The 22,398-nt window shown below is 38.0% G+C and overlaps 1 protein-coding gene across 2 annotated transcripts in view; it reads right to left on the bottom strand.

Annotated features, from left to right (window-relative positions):
- TANGO6 (transport and golgi organization 6 homolog) overlaps nt 1-22,398 on the bottom strand; it is a 178,537-nt gene that overhangs the window by 141,151 nt on the left and 14,988 nt on the right. For both annotated transcript variants that reach the window (XM_036834025.1, XM_036834024.1), the window contains exons 3-7: nt 20,903-21,019; nt 19,107-19,248; nt 13,495-13,631; nt 11,082-11,244; nt 7,779-7,861 (exon numbers count right to left, since the gene is read on the bottom strand). In XM_036834025.1, the coding sequence (XP_036689920.1) occupies nt 7,779-7,861; nt 11,082-11,244; nt 13,495-13,631; nt 19,107-19,248; nt 20,903-21,019 (642 nt within the window). The remainder of the gene's footprint in view (nt 1-7,778; nt 7,862-11,081; nt 11,245-13,494; nt 13,632-19,106; nt 19,249-20,902; nt 21,020-22,398) is intronic.

Genomic DNA, 22,398 nt, shown 5'->3' with positions numbered 1-22,398 from the left:
AAAATGGAAATGAGAATGTAGAAAATAAACTAATTAGGTACCTTCTAGCCTTTCCTATCCTAAAATTTCTTCTGCCTTTAGGGAGTCTTGGGCCAGTACTGTGAGGAATACTAAAAGGCAACATCTCTCCACACCCAGTATCGAATTCTGGCCAGTTCTCTTAAGAGCAAGAAAATATCCAAATCAGAAAGAACCGGAATTCTTTTATCCTGCCCTACCCAGAACCAATCTCTATGCAATATGGGCCACTCTTCACCTCTGTAGGCAAAGAAAAAAACACGACTCCCTCTCATACCAGGGAGGACAAAAGAATATAAACATTCTAGAGATTAGGCTCAAGACACTCAGAGGCAGAGGAGACAGAATGGGAAGCCACTGGACTAAAAGCTATTTGAGCAGCATATGCCCTTTTTGGCTTAGATAATTTTACTAGAAATAAGGTACACACATAGAAATGACAAGAATTATTTATGCAGATGAAGTACAAGTGGCTATGCCAAGTTTTCATTTCAATTCGACTAGCACTTGTATATATACCTGTACTGCTGAGAACTTTCCACCTGGCCCACCAGAGCCACACTGCTCCACTCCCTGCTGTATGTGAAGGATGCAAGTGTAAAAAGCCCTTCCCTTGTCATTGTTTCTGCCATAAAATTTTCATTCAGAGAGCTGAGAGTTTATTCCTTTAAATACCAAAATGTACTTATATTTTAACAATTTTGGAAGGAAATATTTCTAACATGAATTATATGCAATCCCTGCCTTCTTAAACAAAGTATACTGAACACACTGGCCCCAACATACTTTGCTTTTCAACTGATTATGCCCTTTGGGGGTATTTTTTCTGTCTCCTTTCTTGGTCCTCTCTGCTCTTGTCATTGTGCCTTAGTTAGTCTAACTAACTTCTAATTTGTTACTTCTAGTTCTGCTATGGTCTTAAAAATCAGATAACCAGTCTGACCAGGACTGTGTATAAAGCAAAGAAGAAACTGGCTCTGAGGACTAAGGGGCTCTGCAGTTAGACTGAGAAGGCAGCCAGATGGACAGCTGTCATAACACAGGTGACATGGGATGTTAAATTGGAAACGTCAAGTGAAGCACCAAGATAAAATAGACTTAAAACTCCAAAGTAAGACACCAGACTATGATGAGATCAAGACTATAAAAACTCCTCATTCAGAAAGAGGGTAGAGAAGATCAAAGGTGTAGAGACTGAGAAGAGACTGATGAGGAGGATTTCTTTAGAGAAAGCTGTTGGTCAGAGTGAGTCCAATCCCACAACACACCAATGATAAAAAGACAACCCAATTTAAAAATGGGCGAAAGGGGCTTCCTTGGTGGTGCAGTGGTTAAGAATCCGCCTCCCAACGCAGGGGACATGGGTTTGAGCCCTGGCCCGGGAGGATTCCACATGCCGCAGACCAACTAAGCCCGTGCGCCACAACTACTGAGCCTGTGCTCTAGAGCCTGTGAGCCACAACTACTGAGCCCGTGTGCCACAACGACTGAAGCCTGGCGCCTAGAGCCCATGCTCTGCAACAAGAGGAGTCACCGCAATGAGAAGCCCACGCACCACAACGAAGAGTAGCCCCCGCTCGCCACAACTAGAGAAAGCCCGCACACAACAACGAAGACCCAATGCAGCCAAAAATAAATAAATTAAATAAATTTTTAAAAATTTTAAAAGAATAAAAATAAAAATGGGCAAAGGTTCTTAACAGAAATTTCTCCAAGGAAGACATCCAAATGGCCAATAAGCACATGACAGGCTATTCAACATCATTAGTCATTAGGGAAACGTAAATCAAGGCCACAAGGAGATACTACTTTACTCCCACTAGGAAGGTTATTTTTTAAAAAAGGATGATAACAAACGTTGGCCATAATCTGGATAAATTGGAATTCTCATATATTGCTGGTGGGAATGTAGAATGGTGTGGCCACTTGAGAAAATGATCTGGCAGTACCTCAAATGGTTAAACATAAAGTTACCATATGATCCAGCAATTCCACTCTTAGGTATACACCCAAGAGAAATGACAACATACATACACACAAAAACCTGTACATGAATGTCCACAGCAACACTGTTCATAACACTCCAAAATGTGGAAACAACACAAATTTCCATCAGCTGATAAATAGGTAACAAAATGTGATATAACCATACAACAGAACACCATTTGGCATTAAAAGGTATGAAGTACTGCTTCATGATAAAATACAGATGAATCTTAAAAACACTGAGGAGCCAACTACAAAAGACCACATATTATATGATTTCATTTATATAAAATATCCGGAATAGGCAAATCTACAGAGACAGAAAGTATATTAGTGGTTGCCTAGGGCTGGGGGCAAAGTGGAGAGGATGGGAGGTTACAGCTAGTAAGTATGGAGTCCTTTCAGGAGGGATAAAAATATTCTAAAATTAGATTGTGGTGATGGTTGCACAACACTGTGAATATACCAAAAACATTGAACTGAGCACTTAAATCGGTGAATTGTGAGGTATGTGAGTTCCATCTCAATAAATCTGTTAAAAAGAAAAGAAGAGAGAGAGAGGACACCAGAGCTGGAAATGTTCCCAAATGCCTCTCTAAAATTAAAACACCCTCTTGTACCCTCTTGTTACTGAGTGAGTTGCTGGATCAATTCAACCACCCCAGATGTTTTCCTTATTTCCTGCCTTTGAGCTGTACTCTATAATTTAGTATTAGCAGAAAGTTAATAAAGACAACATACTCTTTGTTGCTAAATTTTACACAGTGTTTACCATTTTTCTCCAATGTACACATTTCCTCTGTTTTCCCTCTGCAGCTGAGCTGCCAAAACCTTGTAGAGAGAATAAACCCCTTCCTGCTTTCAAGACAGTCCCAGTCCTTGTGCATAACCAAGTGTCTACACCAAACTAATGTTTTGCTTGTCTCTCCAGGAGGTTTTTAATTCACTAAACTGTTCACCGAACAATGAGGGTTTTTCCCGCCTTATGGGGGGCAACAATAGGAGAAATGGCAAGGACTCACTATTTCTCAATCTCTCTGATTTTTAGAGGCTAATTCACTTGCCAGAAAGAAGCTGTTTTGCTTTCCTTTTCTCCTAAAAGCAATTTATTGACGTCTACCTAACACTATGAGGGGTTTGTACCAAAGTTTAAACAAAATTAGTCCTACTCCTACCAGCACTTTCAAGTCTTTCTAACATTCCACACCTGGCTATTTTACAATTTTTCATCATGATATTTCTTAGATGGAACATGACTGAAGATAACCTTTCTAAAAGTTATTTGGGCTTTATTCTCTAATTCAGAAAGTCTGCTTTCTAGATTACTCTGTATAATTCCTTGTCTTCATATTATCTGAAAAGTCCTTGCCTACCAACAGGTAGAACAAGATATAAGAACTTTCTTTTCGTAAGTCTCTAAATGAAGCATTAAAAAATAAAAACAGCATTATAGCCACTAAGTCATCAGGTCCTGTTTTATCTATGAACAATTTAATTCTACACTTGTGTACCAGGTCAACATTGTAAAGGGTGTAATCTGGTTTTTTTAACAGCAAAATTAAATAAAAGGGTAGTAAATACCCAACTTTAGTAAAAAGTGAGTGTTATGAGAATGAGTTTTGAATTTTTAAGCAGCACATATTTATATCTACAAATTTATTAGTATCATACATAAAGCTTAAACCAAACCAAAGCAAAAGCTCTTTCTTACCTGAAAGAACATGATTTAAGATTTACTTTACACCCTCATACACTGCTGGGGGCAATGTAAAATGGTGAAACCCCTTTGAAAATGATCTGACAGTACCTCAAATGGTTAAACATAGAGTTACCATATGATCTAGCAATTCCACTCCCAGGTATATACCCAGGAGAAATGAAAACATATGTACACACAATAACTTGTACACAAATGTCCATAGCAGCATTATTCAAAATAGCCAAAATGTAGAACTCAAATGTCCATCAAATGGTGAATGGATAAACAAAATACGGTACATACCTACAACAGAATACTATGCAGCAATAAAAAGGAGTGAAGTACTGCTTCATGCTACAATCGAGATGAACCTTTAAAGCATCATGTTAAGTGAAAGAAGCTAATCACAAAAGAGTACATATTGTATGATTCCATTTATATGCAATGTTCAGAATAGGCTAATCTATAGAGACAGAAAGTAGATTAGTGGCTGCCTAGGGCTGGGATGTGGGGAGTGGTGTGGGTTTCCTCTGGGGTAATGAAATGTCCTAAAATTGACTGTGATGACAGCTGCAGAAATCTGTGAATATACTAAAAGGCCATTGATTCGCACACTGCAAACGGGTAAATGTACGGTACATAAAATATATCTCATGAAGTTGTCTAAAAAAAAGATTTACTCTACATCCAAATGTCCATCAACTGATGACAAATAAACAAAATATGGTATACATTCATAAAGTGAAATATTACTTACAATAAAAAGGGACAAAATATCGATACATGCAACAACCTGGATGAACCTCAGAAACATGATGCTAAGAGGGAGAAGCCAGTCACAAAAGAACACTTATTGCATGATTCCCTCATATAAAATATCCACAAAAGGCAAATCCATAGAGATACAGAGCAGGTTAGTGGTTGCTTGGGGATGAGGGGTGGGACCAAGGAGTGACTATAAATAGGCACAATGGATCTTTTTGGGGTGATGGAAATGTTCTAAAACTGTACTGTGGTGATAGTTTCACAACTCTGTAAATTTCCTGAAAAATCACTGAATCGTATACTTAAAACATTATTTTTTGATCTGTGAAGTGTATTTCAATAAGGCTGTTTTATTAAAAAAAGATTTATTTTAAAAATATTTTAAAGAGGCAAATATCTCAAGTATTAAAATGGGTAAAAAACAAATGAACAGGCAAGTTAAAGAAGAGAATATATGAATGAACCAAAAGACAAAAAAAGGTTCAACCTCACTAGTAATAAGAGAACTAACTGCTAACTAAAACCACAATGCACCTAACAGATAGACAAAACTCCCTGAAAACAACTCAAATGTCTACCAAGAGAAGAATAAACAAATAAATGGTGATACAGTCATAAAACAGAATAATATCTGACAGTAGAAATGAGTGGATTAAAGTTAGATATATTACAATGCTATTTAAATAAAATTTAAAATCATGCACAACAATACTAAAAACAGCTTAAGGAATAATAAATACAAATTTAGGATCATGGTTCCCACTGCGTGAGAAGCAAGGGAAATGTGATCAGGGATGGGCTCACAGAGGATTTCAACTGAATTGGTAATGTGTAATTTTTTCAGCTGAGTGGTGGGTACATGAGTGTTTTATTCTTCATTTTTTATTTGGTTTGTTTGAACCATTTCGTAACAAACTAAAATTTAAAAATTTACTCTAAAATGTTTAATTTACTGCCATAGAAAAGAAATAAGAAATGTGGAATAAAAATTTTTTAAGTCTTGAAAATATAATTCACATACCATAAAATTCACTCTCTAAAATGTACAATTCAGTGGTTTTTAGTATATTCACAAAATTGCACAACCATCACCACTGTCTAATTCCAGAACATCTTCCTTACCTCAGAAAGAAACCTCATTCCCACTATCAGCCACTCCCAACTCCCCAGCCCCAGCCGCTAGCAACCACTAATCTACTTTCTGTGTGCATGAATTTGCCTATTCTGAACATTTCATTTAAATGGAATCATACAATGGGTGGTCTTTTGTGTCTAGCTTCTTTAAACATTAAAAAATCATAATTTTAAACTGTTTATCCACTTGCCTCTGTGCATTAAACAGAAGCAGCATCACTGACTTTCCTCAGTGTTAGTGGGCAGAATGGCAGTGGTCCCCTCCTGTGGCCCTTGGCAGACCAGTTCCATGTGGCTCACCAGGGTCCCAAGGGATGGGGAGGGTCCCAAGGGATGGGGAGTTTCCCCAACTCAGAGGGGCTGACTGTGGGGTCTCTTCCAGTCACCCCTTCAGTACGTGGTGACGAGTCTCGGGTGCCTGACTACGTGGACTTATAGATGGCAGTATCCGGTTATAATCAAAGGGCTCTCACAGAACGAACAAGGGGCTTAAGCTTCCTGCCAAGAACCAGCCGGCTGAAGAGGCCAATGATGCAAACATAGGGGAGGGTGTGGCAACGAGGGGATGGCAGCGCTGACAGTGCTTGCTCCCCTACAAGTGCTTCAAGTTACTGAAGCACTTGAACCAATGAACAACTAGGATCGGCAAAAATTAGACACTGCCAAGAACACAATTGAAATATAGATTTAAGAACATTACAGAAACCATGAACTGTGGCCCCAGGGCCCACTGTACACCTAGGTACACAGAGTGATTAGCAACAGATTCTTTTCATCTGTATTTAATATGTACTTAGCATTCCCTTTTGTACACTGTACTGCGGTTTATGTAATATATACCTAAATAGGAAAAAAAAAAAAAGTGTTCATCCATGTTGAAACGTGTATCCATACTTTATTCCTTTTTATGGATGAAAAATATTCCATTATATGAATATATCACATTTGTTAATTCATTCATCAGTTGATAAGACATCTCAGTTGTTTCCACATTTTGGCTATTATGAATAATGATGCTATGAACATTTGTGTACAGGTTTTATATGAATATGTTTTCACTTCTCTATAACTAAGAGTGGAATTGTTGAGTCATATGATAACTCTATTTTAACTTTTCAAGAAACCGCCAAACAATATATTCCCAAAGTGGCTGTACCTTTTTACATGAAATATAATTCTGAAAGCTGTTTACTCTTGTAAATGTTTTTAATAGTAAAATATTATTATAAATGTATTGAGGGACTTCCCTGGTGGCGCAGCGGTTAAGAATCCGCCTGCCAATGCAGGGGACACGGGTTCGAGCCCTGGTCCGGGAAGATCCCACATGCCACAGAGCAACTAAGCCCATGTGCCACAACTACTGAGCCTGCGCTCCAGAGCCCGCGAGCCACAACCACTGAGCCCGCATGCCACGACTACTGAAACCCGTGCACCTAGAGCCCGTGCTCCTCAACAAGAGAAGCCACCGCAATGAGAAGCCCACACACTGCAACGAAGAGTAGCCCCCGCTCACTGCAACTAGAGAAAGCCTGCACGCAGCAACGAAGACCCAACGCAGCCAAAAATAAATTAATTAATTAATTAATTTTTTTAAAAAAATGTATTGAAATAAACTTCAAAGAAGAATATTTACCCCAGTGCCATCTGGGCTTAACACAATGGATTTCATTTTTGTCTAAAAATATGTATTTCATATATATTTATAAGATTGCAATCATAGAGAACATATAATTTATATAAATATTTTTTCATTTTCAGTATATATTTAGGAAGTCATTTCTATGACTCATTTATTCCAACTTCTTTATGATGATGATTCTATCAAAAATTATAAAGTAGATTCAATATTATCATACACTAAATTTTAGGAAGCCTACAGTATTTCAAATGCCTTTGTCAATTCCTTCAAAGACACACTTTCATCAGTGGCATGTGCCACTTAGAGAATCTGAACTGTTTAAGATTCAGAGTAAATGATGAAATTGACAGAGTTTCAAAATGTATCAGTTTTTTCACTAACAACTTAGTTTCCAGTTTTCAAGGTAAAAAGATTTTGATGGTTTGGAATTTAAGATTAGTCATTCCAATTCTTGAAGTACCAGTTTAAAAGGCAAAATTATTTTAAAAGACTAAGTACAAATATTAACTAAAAACACTAGTGACTCAAATTACCAACCTTATATACATCCTCAATACATCTACTAAGTTCTTCTTCTGTCACCAAAATGGTCCCTGGCACCATGTCACATTCTGAAACCTCTAAGGAACAAAAAACAAAATTACCCACACTCAGCACCTCATTGAACAGAAGAAGCTGGGCCTAAGGAAAAAAGTTTTACTAGAAAGTTCAGGAAGTAACGGCTAAAATTAGAAAATCAACATAGTTACAATACAGCACCATTCAAATACAATATTTCACAGAATGTTTCATTGATTATAAACATACATTGTTATTTTATGTATCACTAAGAAAGAAAAAAACACTGCCAAGTAACCTATGAAACATTATCACTTGGGATTTTAATTTTAAATTAATGAATGAAAAGTTGGAGATTAAATTAAGTGAAAATGGCAGAATCAATGGTTGTGTCTGGGTGACTGGTACACAGGTGTTCATTATACTATTCTCTGTACATGTGTTTGAAAATTTCCCTTTAAAAAGTTTTAAGGGACTTTCCCAGCAGTCCAGTGGTTAAGACTCTGAGCTTCCACTGCAGGGGGTACAGGTTCAATCCCTGGTCAGGGAACCAAGATCCCACATGCCGCTTGGTGTGGCCAAAAAAAAAAAAAAAGTTTTAAAACAGAGCTTTTTAAAAAAAGTATTAAGAGAACTCTCCTAGCTTTATTTTATACAGTATTGTTATATGTCATTTTTTTTTTTCCTTTGGCCACTCCATGCAGCATGCAGGATCTTAGTTCCACGACCAGGGGTCGACCCCGTGTCCCATGTAGTGGAAGTACGAAGCCCTAACCACTGGACTGCCAGGGAATTCCCTATCATTCTTGATATAAGCTAAACAATTGGAATAAACAGGATAAGGAATTAAAACTGCACATTGAGTGTCCAACTCTTCTGAAACATTTCAACATCATTACCGGTATCTGTGTTTTGCCATAATATATCATCCTCTGTGCCACAGAGTACAGTGATGTGATATCCTTAAGAGTCCTCCACTTTACTATTGTCTTCACGATTTTCTTCTAAGTCACTGACATCCATTCTACAAGTTTTAACGCTCATTTGCAGGCACAGACAATGCCACGATTGCTACCTGGCCAACAATGATTGTGAGATGCATCTAGATATTAGAGTTGCTAAAATGTGAAAAAGATTTCGAAAATAAAATTTTTTTTAATGTGAAAAAAAGTGCATCTTGGCCTTCATAAAATACGATAATTCACCATAATTGCCACATAGTCCTAAAAATGTGATGCAATATGAAAAACAAAATAAGAAAGCTTATACTTTAGAGATTGTTTTTCCAGTGGCAATGATGGGGTATATATATAAGATCAGTCATATTCTTACCCAATCCTTTTTGTTATCAATAGATTGTATATGCAAAACATGTAGCTGGTGTTACAGATGTAACCTAACACATGAGAATGCAGGGTAAATAGGTGTCCAATAAATATTCTTTGAATGAATGAACAAGGCCCAGGACAAAAATAATTGACCCACAACTGGACTGAATCTAGGCCTCCCAAGCACAGTGCTCTAGACCAGGGGTCAAACTTGAACACACACTTGAATTACCCAAAGGGCCTGTTAAAACAGTGTTGGGTCCCACATCAGAGTTTCTAAGTCAGTAGGTCTGTGGTGGAACCCAAGAAGTTGTATTTCTAATAAATTCCCAGGCGATGCTGATGCTGCTGGTCCTGGGACCACACTTTGAGAACAACACTCCAGACTAAAGGAAATACCTAGCCAGTCACAGACAAGAAGATAAATAGATTAGTATTGAGGTACAGTCTTAACACATGAAATTAGATATAAATGCTAGGCCTTAATGACAAGGGCCAACAGAAATAATACTTCATTTTTTGAATCATTTTTTGAAGAAATACTAATTCTAGACTAGATTTCTATTAACTGTATAAAGGAATTTTAATTATTTATTCAAATACGTTTATCATGTCTGAATAATCACAAATTTCACTCCACCAAAGCTCAATCTGGTGCTTACTATGCACAAGAATTAGATTTTCTCCATTCTCACCCACCTAAACCCCTCTACACACACTCAGAAAAATTTATACTGTAAATGACTTTTATACAAAGTCTACACAGAACTAAATTGGGCTTAACCACAACATCAATTTTTCTCTTTATTTTTAACCTCAGAAACGACTATATGGAAAGGTGTTTTTTTACTCACTAAGAATGCTGAGATGATACCCTGTATCCCAGCACTAATCTCAATGAAGCATGAACACACACTGAGGGAAGTGCTGAAAATGTCAATCTTTTAACACATTAAAACTGGCCAAATCTGGGAAAATTTAAGCTTCAAAATGAATGATAGTAATGTTCAGTCACCCACTGAATAAAAAAAGAACCTATGAATCTGTATTGATACTTAAATAATTATTTTTTAAAAAGAGATGAGGCAAGGAGAAAAGAAAACCTCTTCCTTAGAGAAGAATACCAACTAACAAATTAGAAACAATAAAAAAAATAGAAAGTCACCATTTTATGAGCAAAAATCATCAGTGGATACTAAACCACAGTATGAAGGACTGTTGGGAAACAGGATATTCACACTGTCTCATACGTCTACCATCCCACAGATTATTATTAATTACAAGGGGAGGAAGGTATTTTTACAGTGGAGAAATCTGGTTGCTACCACTTTAATCAAACAGTCAAATTTAACATCACTAATAATGGAATAAACTGATAACATGTGCCCCTAATCTGATGGACTAAAAAAAAAAAAAACATCATATGTAGTATTCCTGCCAAAATGTTAACCTGGATCTAATCAAGAGGAAACAATGAGACAAATACAAATTGAAGAACATTCTATAACCTGGGCTTCAAAAGTGTCAGAGTGAAAGACTATTAGGGATCTATTCTACATTACAGAAAACTAAAAAGACATAACAAGTAAATGCAATATAATTTTTTAAAAACAGCTATAAAGGAAATTCTTGAGACAAATAAGAGATTTGAATAAAGTCTGTATATTCGATGTCTGCAACTAACTCTCAAATGCTTCAGAAAAAAAATACGTATGTGTGTAGGAAGAGAGAAAGAGAAAGCGAACATGTCAAAATGTTAACTATGTGAAGTATATAGGGGTAGGACACTGCATTCTTCTTAGAACTTTTATGAAGTGGATTTTTCAAAATAAAAAATTGGGGGAAAAAAGTAAAATTAAAGACACTGAACTACCACAGACTTAAGTTATTTAAATCCAAAACACGGAAGAAGGTCCTTTAGAGGGACAGCAAACCACCAGACTTCCTGCTTTACCTGCTGTATTTGAACATCGATGAAGAGGAGCTAACACTGGCTGAAGTAAGTACTTTGCTGCCAGTTGTGGCCGTTCTCTTGACATAGTTATAAAGGTAGTGGTGGCAACTCTCTGAAATTGTAGTCCTGTCGATTTATCTTGAAAGTGAAATAAATCCAAAATCTAAAAGAAAAATTACATGAAGTAAATACCAGGCTCTTTGCAAGAAGCATTACATTAACTAAGAAGATAACACATTAATTTCTTTATGCTAAAAAATAAATTTACTGCAGTAACACTGATCCAACAGAAGTTTTTTTTTTTAATTTAACAACCCAGTGTCAAAGGGTATGAGAATTGAAGGAGCTATGTTTTTATTAAACAATTTTATCAGATTTATAAAATACATGCTCACTGTAGGAAATTTGGAGAATAAATTTTTAAGAAGAAAATTAAGTCTTCCCAAATTACTATAAACGTTTTGGGTGCATTTTTTTCCAATATGCTTCCTGTATAATTCTTTTTTCTTTTCAATTAAGACCATACTTAATATTCAGTTTTGTGTATTGCTGAAACCTTCTCATACTGTTATAAATTCCTCAAAAATATTATTTCCAGATATTCAGTTTTTCCCCAAAATTTTGCTATGATAAATAGCAATTATGGGGTCAAGGCATATAAATATATTCAGAATCTGAAGAGCCTGTCAGGTCTGAACAAAAGTCTACTTTATTCTCAAAAATAAACATTGATCTCTCGTGCTTGAGTTTAAGCACCCAACTGAAAAGCACATTCTGTTCCTGGCTTAAAACTGACTCTTTTACTTTTTGTAGACAGGAGAATCTTCTGTTCAAAAACTGTATGTGACCTCTGACACTGCCAAAGAGAGACTCAGTAAGATTAAAACCTATGACTTGATTTTATCATTTCCTTAAGTGCCCAAACTATAGCTACTAGTTTTGGAAAATATTTACTCATCACTGCAAATGATAACTTTATCCTGTAAGATAATTTATACTTAATATTTTCCAATATAAGATTTTGCATTGTGATATTTGTTCCCATGCATGCCTACCCATGAGAGTCCTGAAGACCAGCATAACAACTGAATGACTTTCTTCACACTGTACTCCAAAAGGCATATTTTACATTTAAATGCATGGGGAGTGCTGACTAAGAACACTCCTTCCACACTTTCACCTATGAGATTAACAAAGAAAAGTTTTGTAACACATTGCATAGGCAAAAGTGTGGGAGAACAGATACATAAATAATATCAATCAAAAATTTAAATACACATACCCTTTAAGCCAGTAATGTCAATTCTAAGAACTTTCCCTGTGATAATACTTGCATATAGGCAAGATTTATAGATATTAACTGGAACATGGTTTGTAACAGCAGAAGAATGGAAGCAACTTAAATGTCCATTAATAGGAAGCTAGGTAGGGCTTCCCTGGTGGCGCAGTGGTTAAGAATCCACCTGCCAATGCAGGGGTCACAGGTTCGAGCCCTGGTGTGGGAAGATCCCACATGCTGTGGAGCAACTAAGCCCGTGTGCCACAACTACTGAGCCTGTGCTCTAGAGCCCGCGAGCCACAATTACTGAGCTCACGTGCCACAACTACTGAAGCCCATGTGCCTAGAGCCCATGCTCCACAACAAGAGAAGCCACCAAAATGACAAGCCCACACACTGCAACAAAGAGTAGCCCCTGCTTGCTGCAACTAGAGAAAGCCCGTGCACAGCAACAAAGATCCAATGCAGCCAAAAATAAATTAATTAATTTATTTATTTATTAAAAAAAAAAAAAAGGAAGCTAGTTAAATAAATTATGGTACATAATATGATGAAATACCTATGTACCCAAGAAAAAGAATGATGAAATGATCTCCAAGATACACTGTTATGTGAAAAAAGCAAAACTGAAAAACAGTGTGTGGAGCATGTTATCATCTGGATAAAAATTAGAAGATATACACACATATATACACATATAGTTGTATACACACGATACACAGACTACCTCTGCAAAATAAATAAGAAATTGGTACAGAGATGGGAGGGAGACTTACTTTTCCATTTACTCTTTTGTGCTTTTAAAATTGTGTACCATGTTAATTTACCTTATTTAATACCTATTTTTTTTTAAACTAATAAAAAACACAGAAAAGATAATGAATATGATGAAACTGTAGTTTCATATTCCAGCTCTGAGAGCAAGCTAGTAAGTTATTAATGGTGAGGGGTTCTTAAACCTAACAGGTCAGTCTCTCCCACAGGTTTTTAATCAGTTATTAAGAAGGCCCCTCAATGAATAATAAACTTAAACATTATATTGTTTTTAACTCAATATTAGATGAACATTAAAAGCCCTCTTTTTATAAATAAGCAGATAATCCTCAAACAGTCAAAAGAAACAAAATGATTTACCTGGGGGCAGATATCTCTATAATAATCCTCTGGTGAAAGAGACTGCTGGGGACAAGAGGCCAAAATCTTTGCAATCAGGTCACACTTCTTCCAATCAGCAGCTGTGGCCTCAGCATCACTCCCACCAGCCGCCCCGGCTGTCAGCAATGGATAGAGGGGTCAAAAACTCATTGCAGTTCACCACAGAAGGTCCTTAAAATTTAGAGTAAAAACTATTTTTTCCCTACTGAAAGTTGTTAATTTCCTCTGTAAGATAATCTATCCCTCCGTACTTTCCTTTTGATGTTGGTTTCTGGGAGGTTCAGAGAAAAAAGTAGCACTTAACCACTGTAATGATATTATTCATACAACTTGAACACTAGCTTCTTCTTAGTATTTATTACCTTTTAAATGATTAATATTATTATTATTCTCTCTCTTTATATACATCATGTATTTCAAACTTTTTTTTTTTTTTTTGGCTGTGTTGGGTCTTCGTTGCTGTACACGGGCTTTCTCTAGTTGCAGCGAGGGCGGGCTACTCTTCATTGTGGTGTGCGGGCTTCTCACTGTGGTGGCTTCTCTTGTTGCAGAGCACGGGCTCTAGGCATGCGGGCTTCAGTAGTTGTGGCACGTGGGCTCAGTAGTTGTGGCTTGCTCGCAGGCTCTAGAGCGCAGTCTCAGTGGTTGTGACGCACAGGCTTAGCTGCTCTGCGGCATGTGGGATCTTCCTGGACCAGGGCTCGAACCCATGACCCCTGCATTGGCAGGTGGATTCTTAACCACTGCACCACCAGGGAAACCCTCAAACTGTCTTCAACCAAAACTATGGAGTAACAGGTCCCAGATTTACCTTACCATCTTAGATGATTAGAAAATGGGACAAAATACATAAACAATGGTTTTCAGACACTGGACAACAAGCAGCCCAAGACACTGAACCCTAAGAGAATGGAAGCAAACAAGGTGAGTCCTATGAATACCCTAGCCTATTACCTAGAGAGAGTTTTGAGGCTACACCACAGCTAAGGAGAGCCCAAACGAAGCCTGCCACCTTGGTGAATTAAAGAAACACAGTTCAGAGTTCAGGGAGACCAACACAGTTAGAATTTTCAGGGCAAAACACCAGAGAAGTGACAGCTACACAAAGAGGGAGCTCCAGAGATCTGCAGAGGAATCCTCTCTCAAGTCTTTCATGGAGTATGATCTGTGTACGTGTGTGAGAAAAAAAACCCAAGGCAAGAACCACAGAAAGGAGTAGGGGGAACAATCCCCACAGTTCACACGGGGCTTGGAATAGTTAATGTTTCCACTAGTGAGCATGGAAAAGTCTCCTAATACACAGAATATCAGAAAGGTATTACCTTAGTAGTGGTGCCAAATTACCTTGGGTTAAAGGCTGCTCTAGACCCACAGTAACAAGGCTTAAAAGCCAGGATTGAAGGGCTCAAACTGATCCCAAGAAAATTAACTGCATCCCAGAACAAAGCCCAACAAAGGAATACAACAAAATCTAGCACCCGACAATGTAAAATTAAAACATCCAATATACATTAAAAAATTACCAGGCAAGGGACTTCCCTGGTGGCGCAGTGGTTAAGAATCCACCTGCCAATGCTGGGGACACGGGTTCGATCCCTGGTCTGGAAAGATCCCACATGCTGCAGAGCAACTAAGCCCGTGCACCACAACTACTGATCCTGAGCTCTAGAGCCCGTGAGCCACAACTACTGAGCCCGCGTGCCACAACTACTGAAGCCCACGTGCCTAGAGCCCATGCCCCACAACAAGAGAAGCCACCGCAGTGAGAAGCCCATGCACCTCAATGAAGAGTAGCCCCCGCTCGCTGCAACTAGAGAAAGCCCGTGCACAGCAACTAAGACCCAACACAGCCAAAAATAAAATAAATAAATTTAAAAAAAAATTACCAGGCATATCCATTCAGTGAAATATTTTCAGTCATAAAAAGGAACAAAGGACTGATTCATGGTATAACATTATGCTAAGTGTCTCAAACCAGACACCAAAGACCACATGTTGCATGATTCCATTCAGATGAAATATCTAGAATAGGCAAATCCATCAAGACGGAAAGTAGATTAGTGCTTACAAAGGGCTGGAGGAGGGGAGAATGGGGAGTGATTGCTAATGGGTAAGAGGTTTTTTGGGGGGAATGATGAAAATGTTTTGGAATTAGATATTGGTGATGGTTACACAACTCTGTGAATATACTAAAAACCATTAAACTGTACTCTTTAAAAGAGTAAATTTTATGGTATGTGAATAACTTCTCAATCTAAAAAACCTACTAGGTATGCAAAGAAGCAAAAAGGAACATAACAAGAAGGAAAAATCAGTAAAAACAGACACATAAAAACAGAGATGACAATTAGGAGACAAGGACATTAAACAGCTATTATAAACTTATTCTCTATTTTCAAAAAGGTAAAGAAAAGAATGATCATAATGAGGAAAGAAATGGAAGATATTAAAAAGACCCAAAGTGAACCTCTAGTAATGAAAAAAATAATAAATGAGGGAAATTCCCTGGCAGTCCAGTGGTTAGGACTCTGTGCTCTCACTGCCAAGGACCGAGGTTCAATCCCTGTTCAGGGAACTAAGATCCCACAAGCTGTGCAGCACAGCCAAAAAAAAAAAAAATTTGAAATGAAAAATATGCCAGATGGAATTAACAGCAGATTAGATACTGCAGGATAAAAGATTAATAAACTTGAACATGTAGCAATAGAAATTATCCAAAATGTAGCAATAGAAATTATCCAAAATGAAACACAGAGAGAAAAAGACTGAAAAACATCAACAGAGAACAGTATCTTGTAGGACAATATTAAGTATAATATTAAGTATAATATTAGGTATAATTCAAATTCCAGAAAGAGAAAAGGGAAGACAGAAAAAAAATATTTGAAGATAATATCTGAGAAATTTCCAAATATGATGAAAATTATAAACCCTCAGCTCCAAGAAGCTTAAGAAAACTTAAGCAGAAAAAACATGAAGAAAACCACCCACACCAAGGCATATCATAATCAAATTTCTAAAAACCAGTGATAAACAGAAAAATCTTAAAAGCAGCTAGAAAAAAAGGGTGTATCAGATACAGAGGAACAAAGACAAAAATGACAGTAGACTTTGCATCAGAAATCATGCAAGCCAGAAGACAATGGAGTAACATCTTTAAAGCACTAAAAGAAAAAGCGATCAACCTAGAATTCTGTATCCAGCAAAAATATTTTCAAAAAAGATGGTGAAATAGACTTTTTCAAACAAACAAGAGCTAAGGGAATTCATTGCCAGTAGATCTGCACTATAAGAAAGGTTAGAGTTCTTCAGGCAGAAGGAAATTTGAATTAAAATTTGGATCTACACAAAGAAACGAAGAACACCAGAAATGGCAAATATGCGAGTAAATATAAACTGCCTCAAATCATTGAGAATAAACCATATATATATTCATATATGCATAAGTACAAAATTAAGGTTCTAAGTTTCTTATAGCAGCTCCCCAATTTGCATGCCCTTGGGTGAAGTCTAAGCTTTCTCTGGAAAAAGAAGATGCAAGGACCTATCTGCATGTGACAACTTCTCACAGGTAACTGTTAATTTTCCATTTCATTGGTCCTAGAAGCCACTGCAGGCAGAACTGGGGAGGCAACATTACAGCCACTGCCGACCAAATCTACCAATGTCTGCCAACCACACCGACCTCAATTTTGTCTGACAGGACCAAGGTACACTGACCACCCCAGAAATGGAAAGTCAAGATCGATTCTCTCTCTCCTCCTCCCTCCCCACATATCCAGCCCTTCATTAAGTGCTGGCAACTCTTCCCCTTAAATACGTCTTATATTCATTCATTTCTCTGCATTTCCACTGCCACTGCATTGATCCAAGCCACTGTGATCTCTCAGATGACTGCTTCTTCTTAACTGATTTCCCCGCTTCTGCTCTTACTCAACCCATTCTTCACAATACATCCAGAAATATATTTCTAAAATGTAGATTTGATCCTGTCTCTCTCCTTAAAACCCTCCAGTGGTATCTCATTGCCCTCAGAATAAAGTTCAAAACCCTCAACTAGGCCTAAATGCCTCCATGATGTGGCTCCTGCCCGCCCCTCCATCCTCATTTCACACCCCTCCCTCATCTCATACCACTTTCCCTGCACTCTCTACCCTCCCTGCTCTACCCATACTGAAATTTCCTCAAAAACACTGTTCTTTCCTATGTCAGTTCCTTCATATATGGATCCTCTCGAACTATACAGTCTTCCCTCACTCTTCAATGAATATATTCCTACTCAGCATTTAGGACTCAGTTTAAATGTTATTTCCATCAAAAGGCCACTAAGTTTTTGGTAATTTGTTACAGCAGCAATAGGAAATTAACGTGCAGGGGATACAGGAGACAAGGGACCAAATACAAGAGAAAGCCAAGGGGATCACCAGGAAAAAGGTGAAGGGAGATCCTAGGATGACAGCTCTGTGGAGGTAATTAGTCCAAACAACAGAAGACTCAGAGACAGAGGTGTCTTCAAGAAGCTAAAACGGATAGAACAACTAATGTATTTGAATGTATTAAAAGGAGATTTAAACAACTGGGACAGAGTCTGAAAACAGATTAGTGATAAGTACATACAAAACTAAGCAGACAAACAAAACAGATAGCTATTAAGTACAAAAGTGTGTAAAAAAGGAAAAGTATACTACAGTAGCTCAGCTGTATATAGTAATCACACAGAAGAGTATAAACACTGAATACTGATCTAACCAAAACTAAGATATGACTATATTAAGGGGATGGGAAGTATGCTTGGGTGAATGATGGTAGGGTTGTGAAAGAGAACAAAATCCTTTTTCACTCATGGTGAGTTGATAGATGATGCCTAAAACTGAAAAATTAAGAAGGTGCTGTAACCGCATTATAGTTAGAAAAAGAGAGGTAAATACCAGAAGAAACCTGCTAAAAATGATCAAAGTGGTTGCTTCCGAGGATGGGAAATGGAGTGAAATGCTGCCAAGAACTGCTATTTTTCTCTAAAAGCCTTATAGACCTATCGACTCTTTAAACTATGTGCATGTATAATTTTGTTTAAAAATCAAAAAATATAAATTAAAAACTACTACCATACTTAACATGATAATGAACCTTCTTTCTATTAATGAGGACTAAGGGAATATAATTGTGGAAATGAATCTAAAATTTCATCCCAAAGTTTGCATCTCTTAGGTATCTCCAGCTTCAGGAGAACTGTTTCGTATTTTAAGTCCTGAGGTGAAGTACTCTTAGCACCCTGACTCTTTTCCACAGAGTATTTCACGTTTTCTATAGGGTTTTACTTAAACTTTTTGTGCAATGTTTTCCTCTGATTGTGTAAGTTATTTGAAACAGTTGACAATATTAGTCAACAACATGAGCAGTGTATCACAACTATTTTTGGAAAAATGGCAAGAAAATGAGTTTCTTTGGAAAAGGAGCTCATTAAGGTTTCACCTCCTCATTCTCCACAAAGTCTAGTCTCCATCAGGTTTTACAGTCAAATGCTAAAGACCAATATTTCACTGTGACTCAAAGGAAAGTGGATACCAAAGTAACAAACATCTATTTCTTACCACCAGCTCCTTCCAAAATGCCCCGGACTACTGCCTGAACACCACTGGGTCTCATCAACCTTTCAGAGAGGAGCTGCCCACATAGACGCCGGAGCCAAGCTGGGGCCCGACACATAACTTGTGTCTTCCCGTCTGTGCAGGACTAAAAATGGAAGGGAAAGGTATGAACTGAATGTCAGTGTAACAGATATGCAGAAATTAAAAATATACAAACATACTGAGTCATACTGATGATTAACAGTATGCTATACAGACTTCAAAAGAGCAAAATTTTTCCCTTAAAAAGAAAAAAAGACTCCTTTACAAAACCTATTTCAGCATCACTTTTAAGAAAGTAAAAATATAGTGAAACTTCTTCAAGTGAAGTATCAAGTGAAATTTCAAACCCAGAAATAGACAAACATGTCTGTGAATAAAATACAGATTTGGGGGACACAAGGTTAATGTAACTGATCTGAATGCAGTCCTTCCAATCAAATCTAGCTTCCAAAGAAGACTCCTATGAGCATGACTCACCACTAAGAGGACAGTTCACAACACTGAGAGGACACTAGTCCTTGCCTCCATGGTCTCAGCTGCTCTGATTCCTTTTGACATGGCAGTTTCAAGAAGAGTTAGATTTCTTCAAGAACTCCTTTTTGAGAGCTCTGTGGAGCCACCATGAACAAAACAGACTTGGTGTCCCTTATTTTGGGCTAGAACGCAAACTATGGTGTGGTCATTTACTGTGTCTAACTATGTGAGCATAAAACTTAGTGAAAGAAAAACATTTAATCCCAACTAGCCTGTTCTCTCTCTTTTATTTAAGGAAGATCAATAATTACCATTTATTGAAGGGGTTATGATGTGCCATGCACTGTGGTGAGCACCTCCCCCACAATCTCAAAAGGAACTTATAAGGAAGGGTCTGTTGTCATCCCCATCCCCATTCTATGGGTAAGGAAACTGAGGGATGGAAAGGCTTACTAATTCAAACAACTGCACGCTGGGGTTGAATTCCAGTGTGCCTAACTCCAGAGCCTCTGTTTCTCGTCATGCTCTTATAATGTATTTGGTTTAATCTGGCAAACTGTGGACTCATTCAGAGAAGCAGAGTATGAGCCAGAGGAGCCCAATGTGAGGCTACAGTAACATTCTAAGGACGAGATGAAAATGACTTCAACTAGGAGATATCTTTGTAGCCAGCTTCAGCTGGTCCTACAGCCAATTCCTTTGGCCCTTCATGCTTTACTCACCTAAACTCATAACTAAAATTTAGGTACTGAAAGAAAATAGATAAATCCAGCTACATCATCAAATTAAATCATTTTGGATAAATAATTATTTTTAAGGAAAAAAGAAACTATCTTATGCCTAGCAGAATATATACTATTACGTTTTTCAAAAAAGGATCTAAGAATAGTCCATTAATAGCTCTAATTTTAATTTATTGACTTCAAATACTCCATTCAAAGAATAAGATGTCCAAACACTTCTGCCAGAAGAATGTACTGTCAAACAGCCACATTTTAGTTTAAAAAAAAAAAAAGATCCAGTTTGAGAATGAATAAAATATATTTTTGTCATAAGCCTTAAAAAATGATCACAATATTCCTGGGAACAGTGTCCATCATTCCACTAAAAGAAAAATCCTTTTAAATTATCCCAAAGGTCAGTGTAATTTAGCTCTACAAATACCATTTAACAATGTAAAAGATGAAATAAGACTCAACTAGATTAATTTCCCAGGAGAAGAAGACAGTACACCACACATTATCATTAAAGATTCACACACAAGAGTCCCCAGGCATGCATACCTGGGGTGGTCCTCCCTGGAGGATAAGTAATTCTCGGACTGCTAATGGTTGATACACTTGATCCAAGATGTCTCTCAGAGCCTTCCTAGATAGGGCTCTTTCGTCTTCGGTTAACACCTAAAAGAAACATGTATTTGGCTTTTGTGGAATACAAACTAGGCAGGCAATAGAAGGCAATGCTTTGCAATACTGAACAAAGATGCTTGTAAGGGGAGAGGGAGGCAAGCTTCTTTTGCCTCTTGATTTCCTTCTACCTGGAGGAAGCTATAATACTGAACCACTCCTGGCCCTCTCTCCATCCCCTCACCCACTTCTGGGCAGGAGATCGCACTGATTTATCTGATTGGTGAGTCCTGGCACGCACAGATGAGCTCGCTCCTCTTCTATCTCTTGGGAGCGAGCACACGTTCTGTTCTGCTCTTCCCTGCCGTAGACTTTTCAGGGGCATGTCCCCTGCCAAGGGGCAGAAGGCGCTGCAGTTTTCTGGCACTCTTTAAAACTGGGTGAGAAGTGTGTCTAATTCTGGAATGCACTGTTAGGAGACCCATTTGTCTCCCTCTATATACCTTCCAATTCTGCCTTTATGAGTAATAAAGGGACATTTTGACTTGTCATCTCGTACTGTTAACTGCCTTTTAATTGATTCAGAACTTGGGCAGCAAAGAAGGGTGTTATTTAATTGGGCCCCGTCTCTGAGCCTCAAGAGACTGTCCCCCTTTGGTAACCTCACAGTCAAGCTCTCAGAGAGCCCTGCCCCTTACAATTTAGCAAACTGCAGTACAGGTGCTGCTTAGAGCAGCAGCTATTGCTGGGACTTGTCCAGCTTCGTAGTGTACACCCGCCGTGTCTCCCCTTCTCCTCCCACCCCCTCACTTGGTCCTTTCTTTGTGTTTCTCTTTTCTCTCCTCTGTCTGAGACCCCTGGGCACTGCTTAGCGCTAGCAATAGTAATTCCAGAACCCCCATCTCAAGGAAGTGCAGGCAGCAGGCACTGATAGAGCTGTCAAGATTCACACCCTGCTGTAAAGAGCACAGAGCTCTGCTCCACAAAATGTAAGTGCACTGGGGGAGCTCATAATTTCGTGTCACTACTCGGGTGACAATGGCTTTTAAATGTTTTCTGTTTTGTTTTGTTTCGTGAGCATAGGCAGAAGAGGGAATAGAAGAGGAGAACAAACAGAAAAGGAACAAGTTGGAGGGTGACATAGAAAGGTGACAGAGAAATGAGGCGAGTGGGCATTATGAAATCTGGCTGCAGCAGCGAAGGAATTACCCCACGTGTGACCCTGGATACATTTATATCTTAACAGCTTCTCCTGGTTAGGCTCCTGTGCTGATGCTGGTGGTCCTCTCGTGGGGGAGTAGTGGTCACTGCTATGTTATACTTGTGAGCCTTGTCTCCCCAATTACTGTGTGAGCTGTTTGAGAAAAGGACCACGTCTAATGCTTCTGTAACCTCCACAGCACCTTTATAGTCCAGACACTCAAATCCTTACT

The sequence above is a fragment of the Balaenoptera musculus genome, chromosome 19, assembly GCF_009873245.2.
Source record: "Balaenoptera musculus isolate JJ_BM4_2016_0621 chromosome 19, mBalMus1.pri.v3, whole genome shotgun sequence".
Taxonomy (NCBI): domain Eukaryota; kingdom Metazoa; phylum Chordata; class Mammalia; order Artiodactyla; family Balaenopteridae; genus Balaenoptera; species Balaenoptera musculus.
Note: the sequence above shows the minus strand (reverse complement) of the source record. Positions and strands in the feature narration are given on the sequence as shown.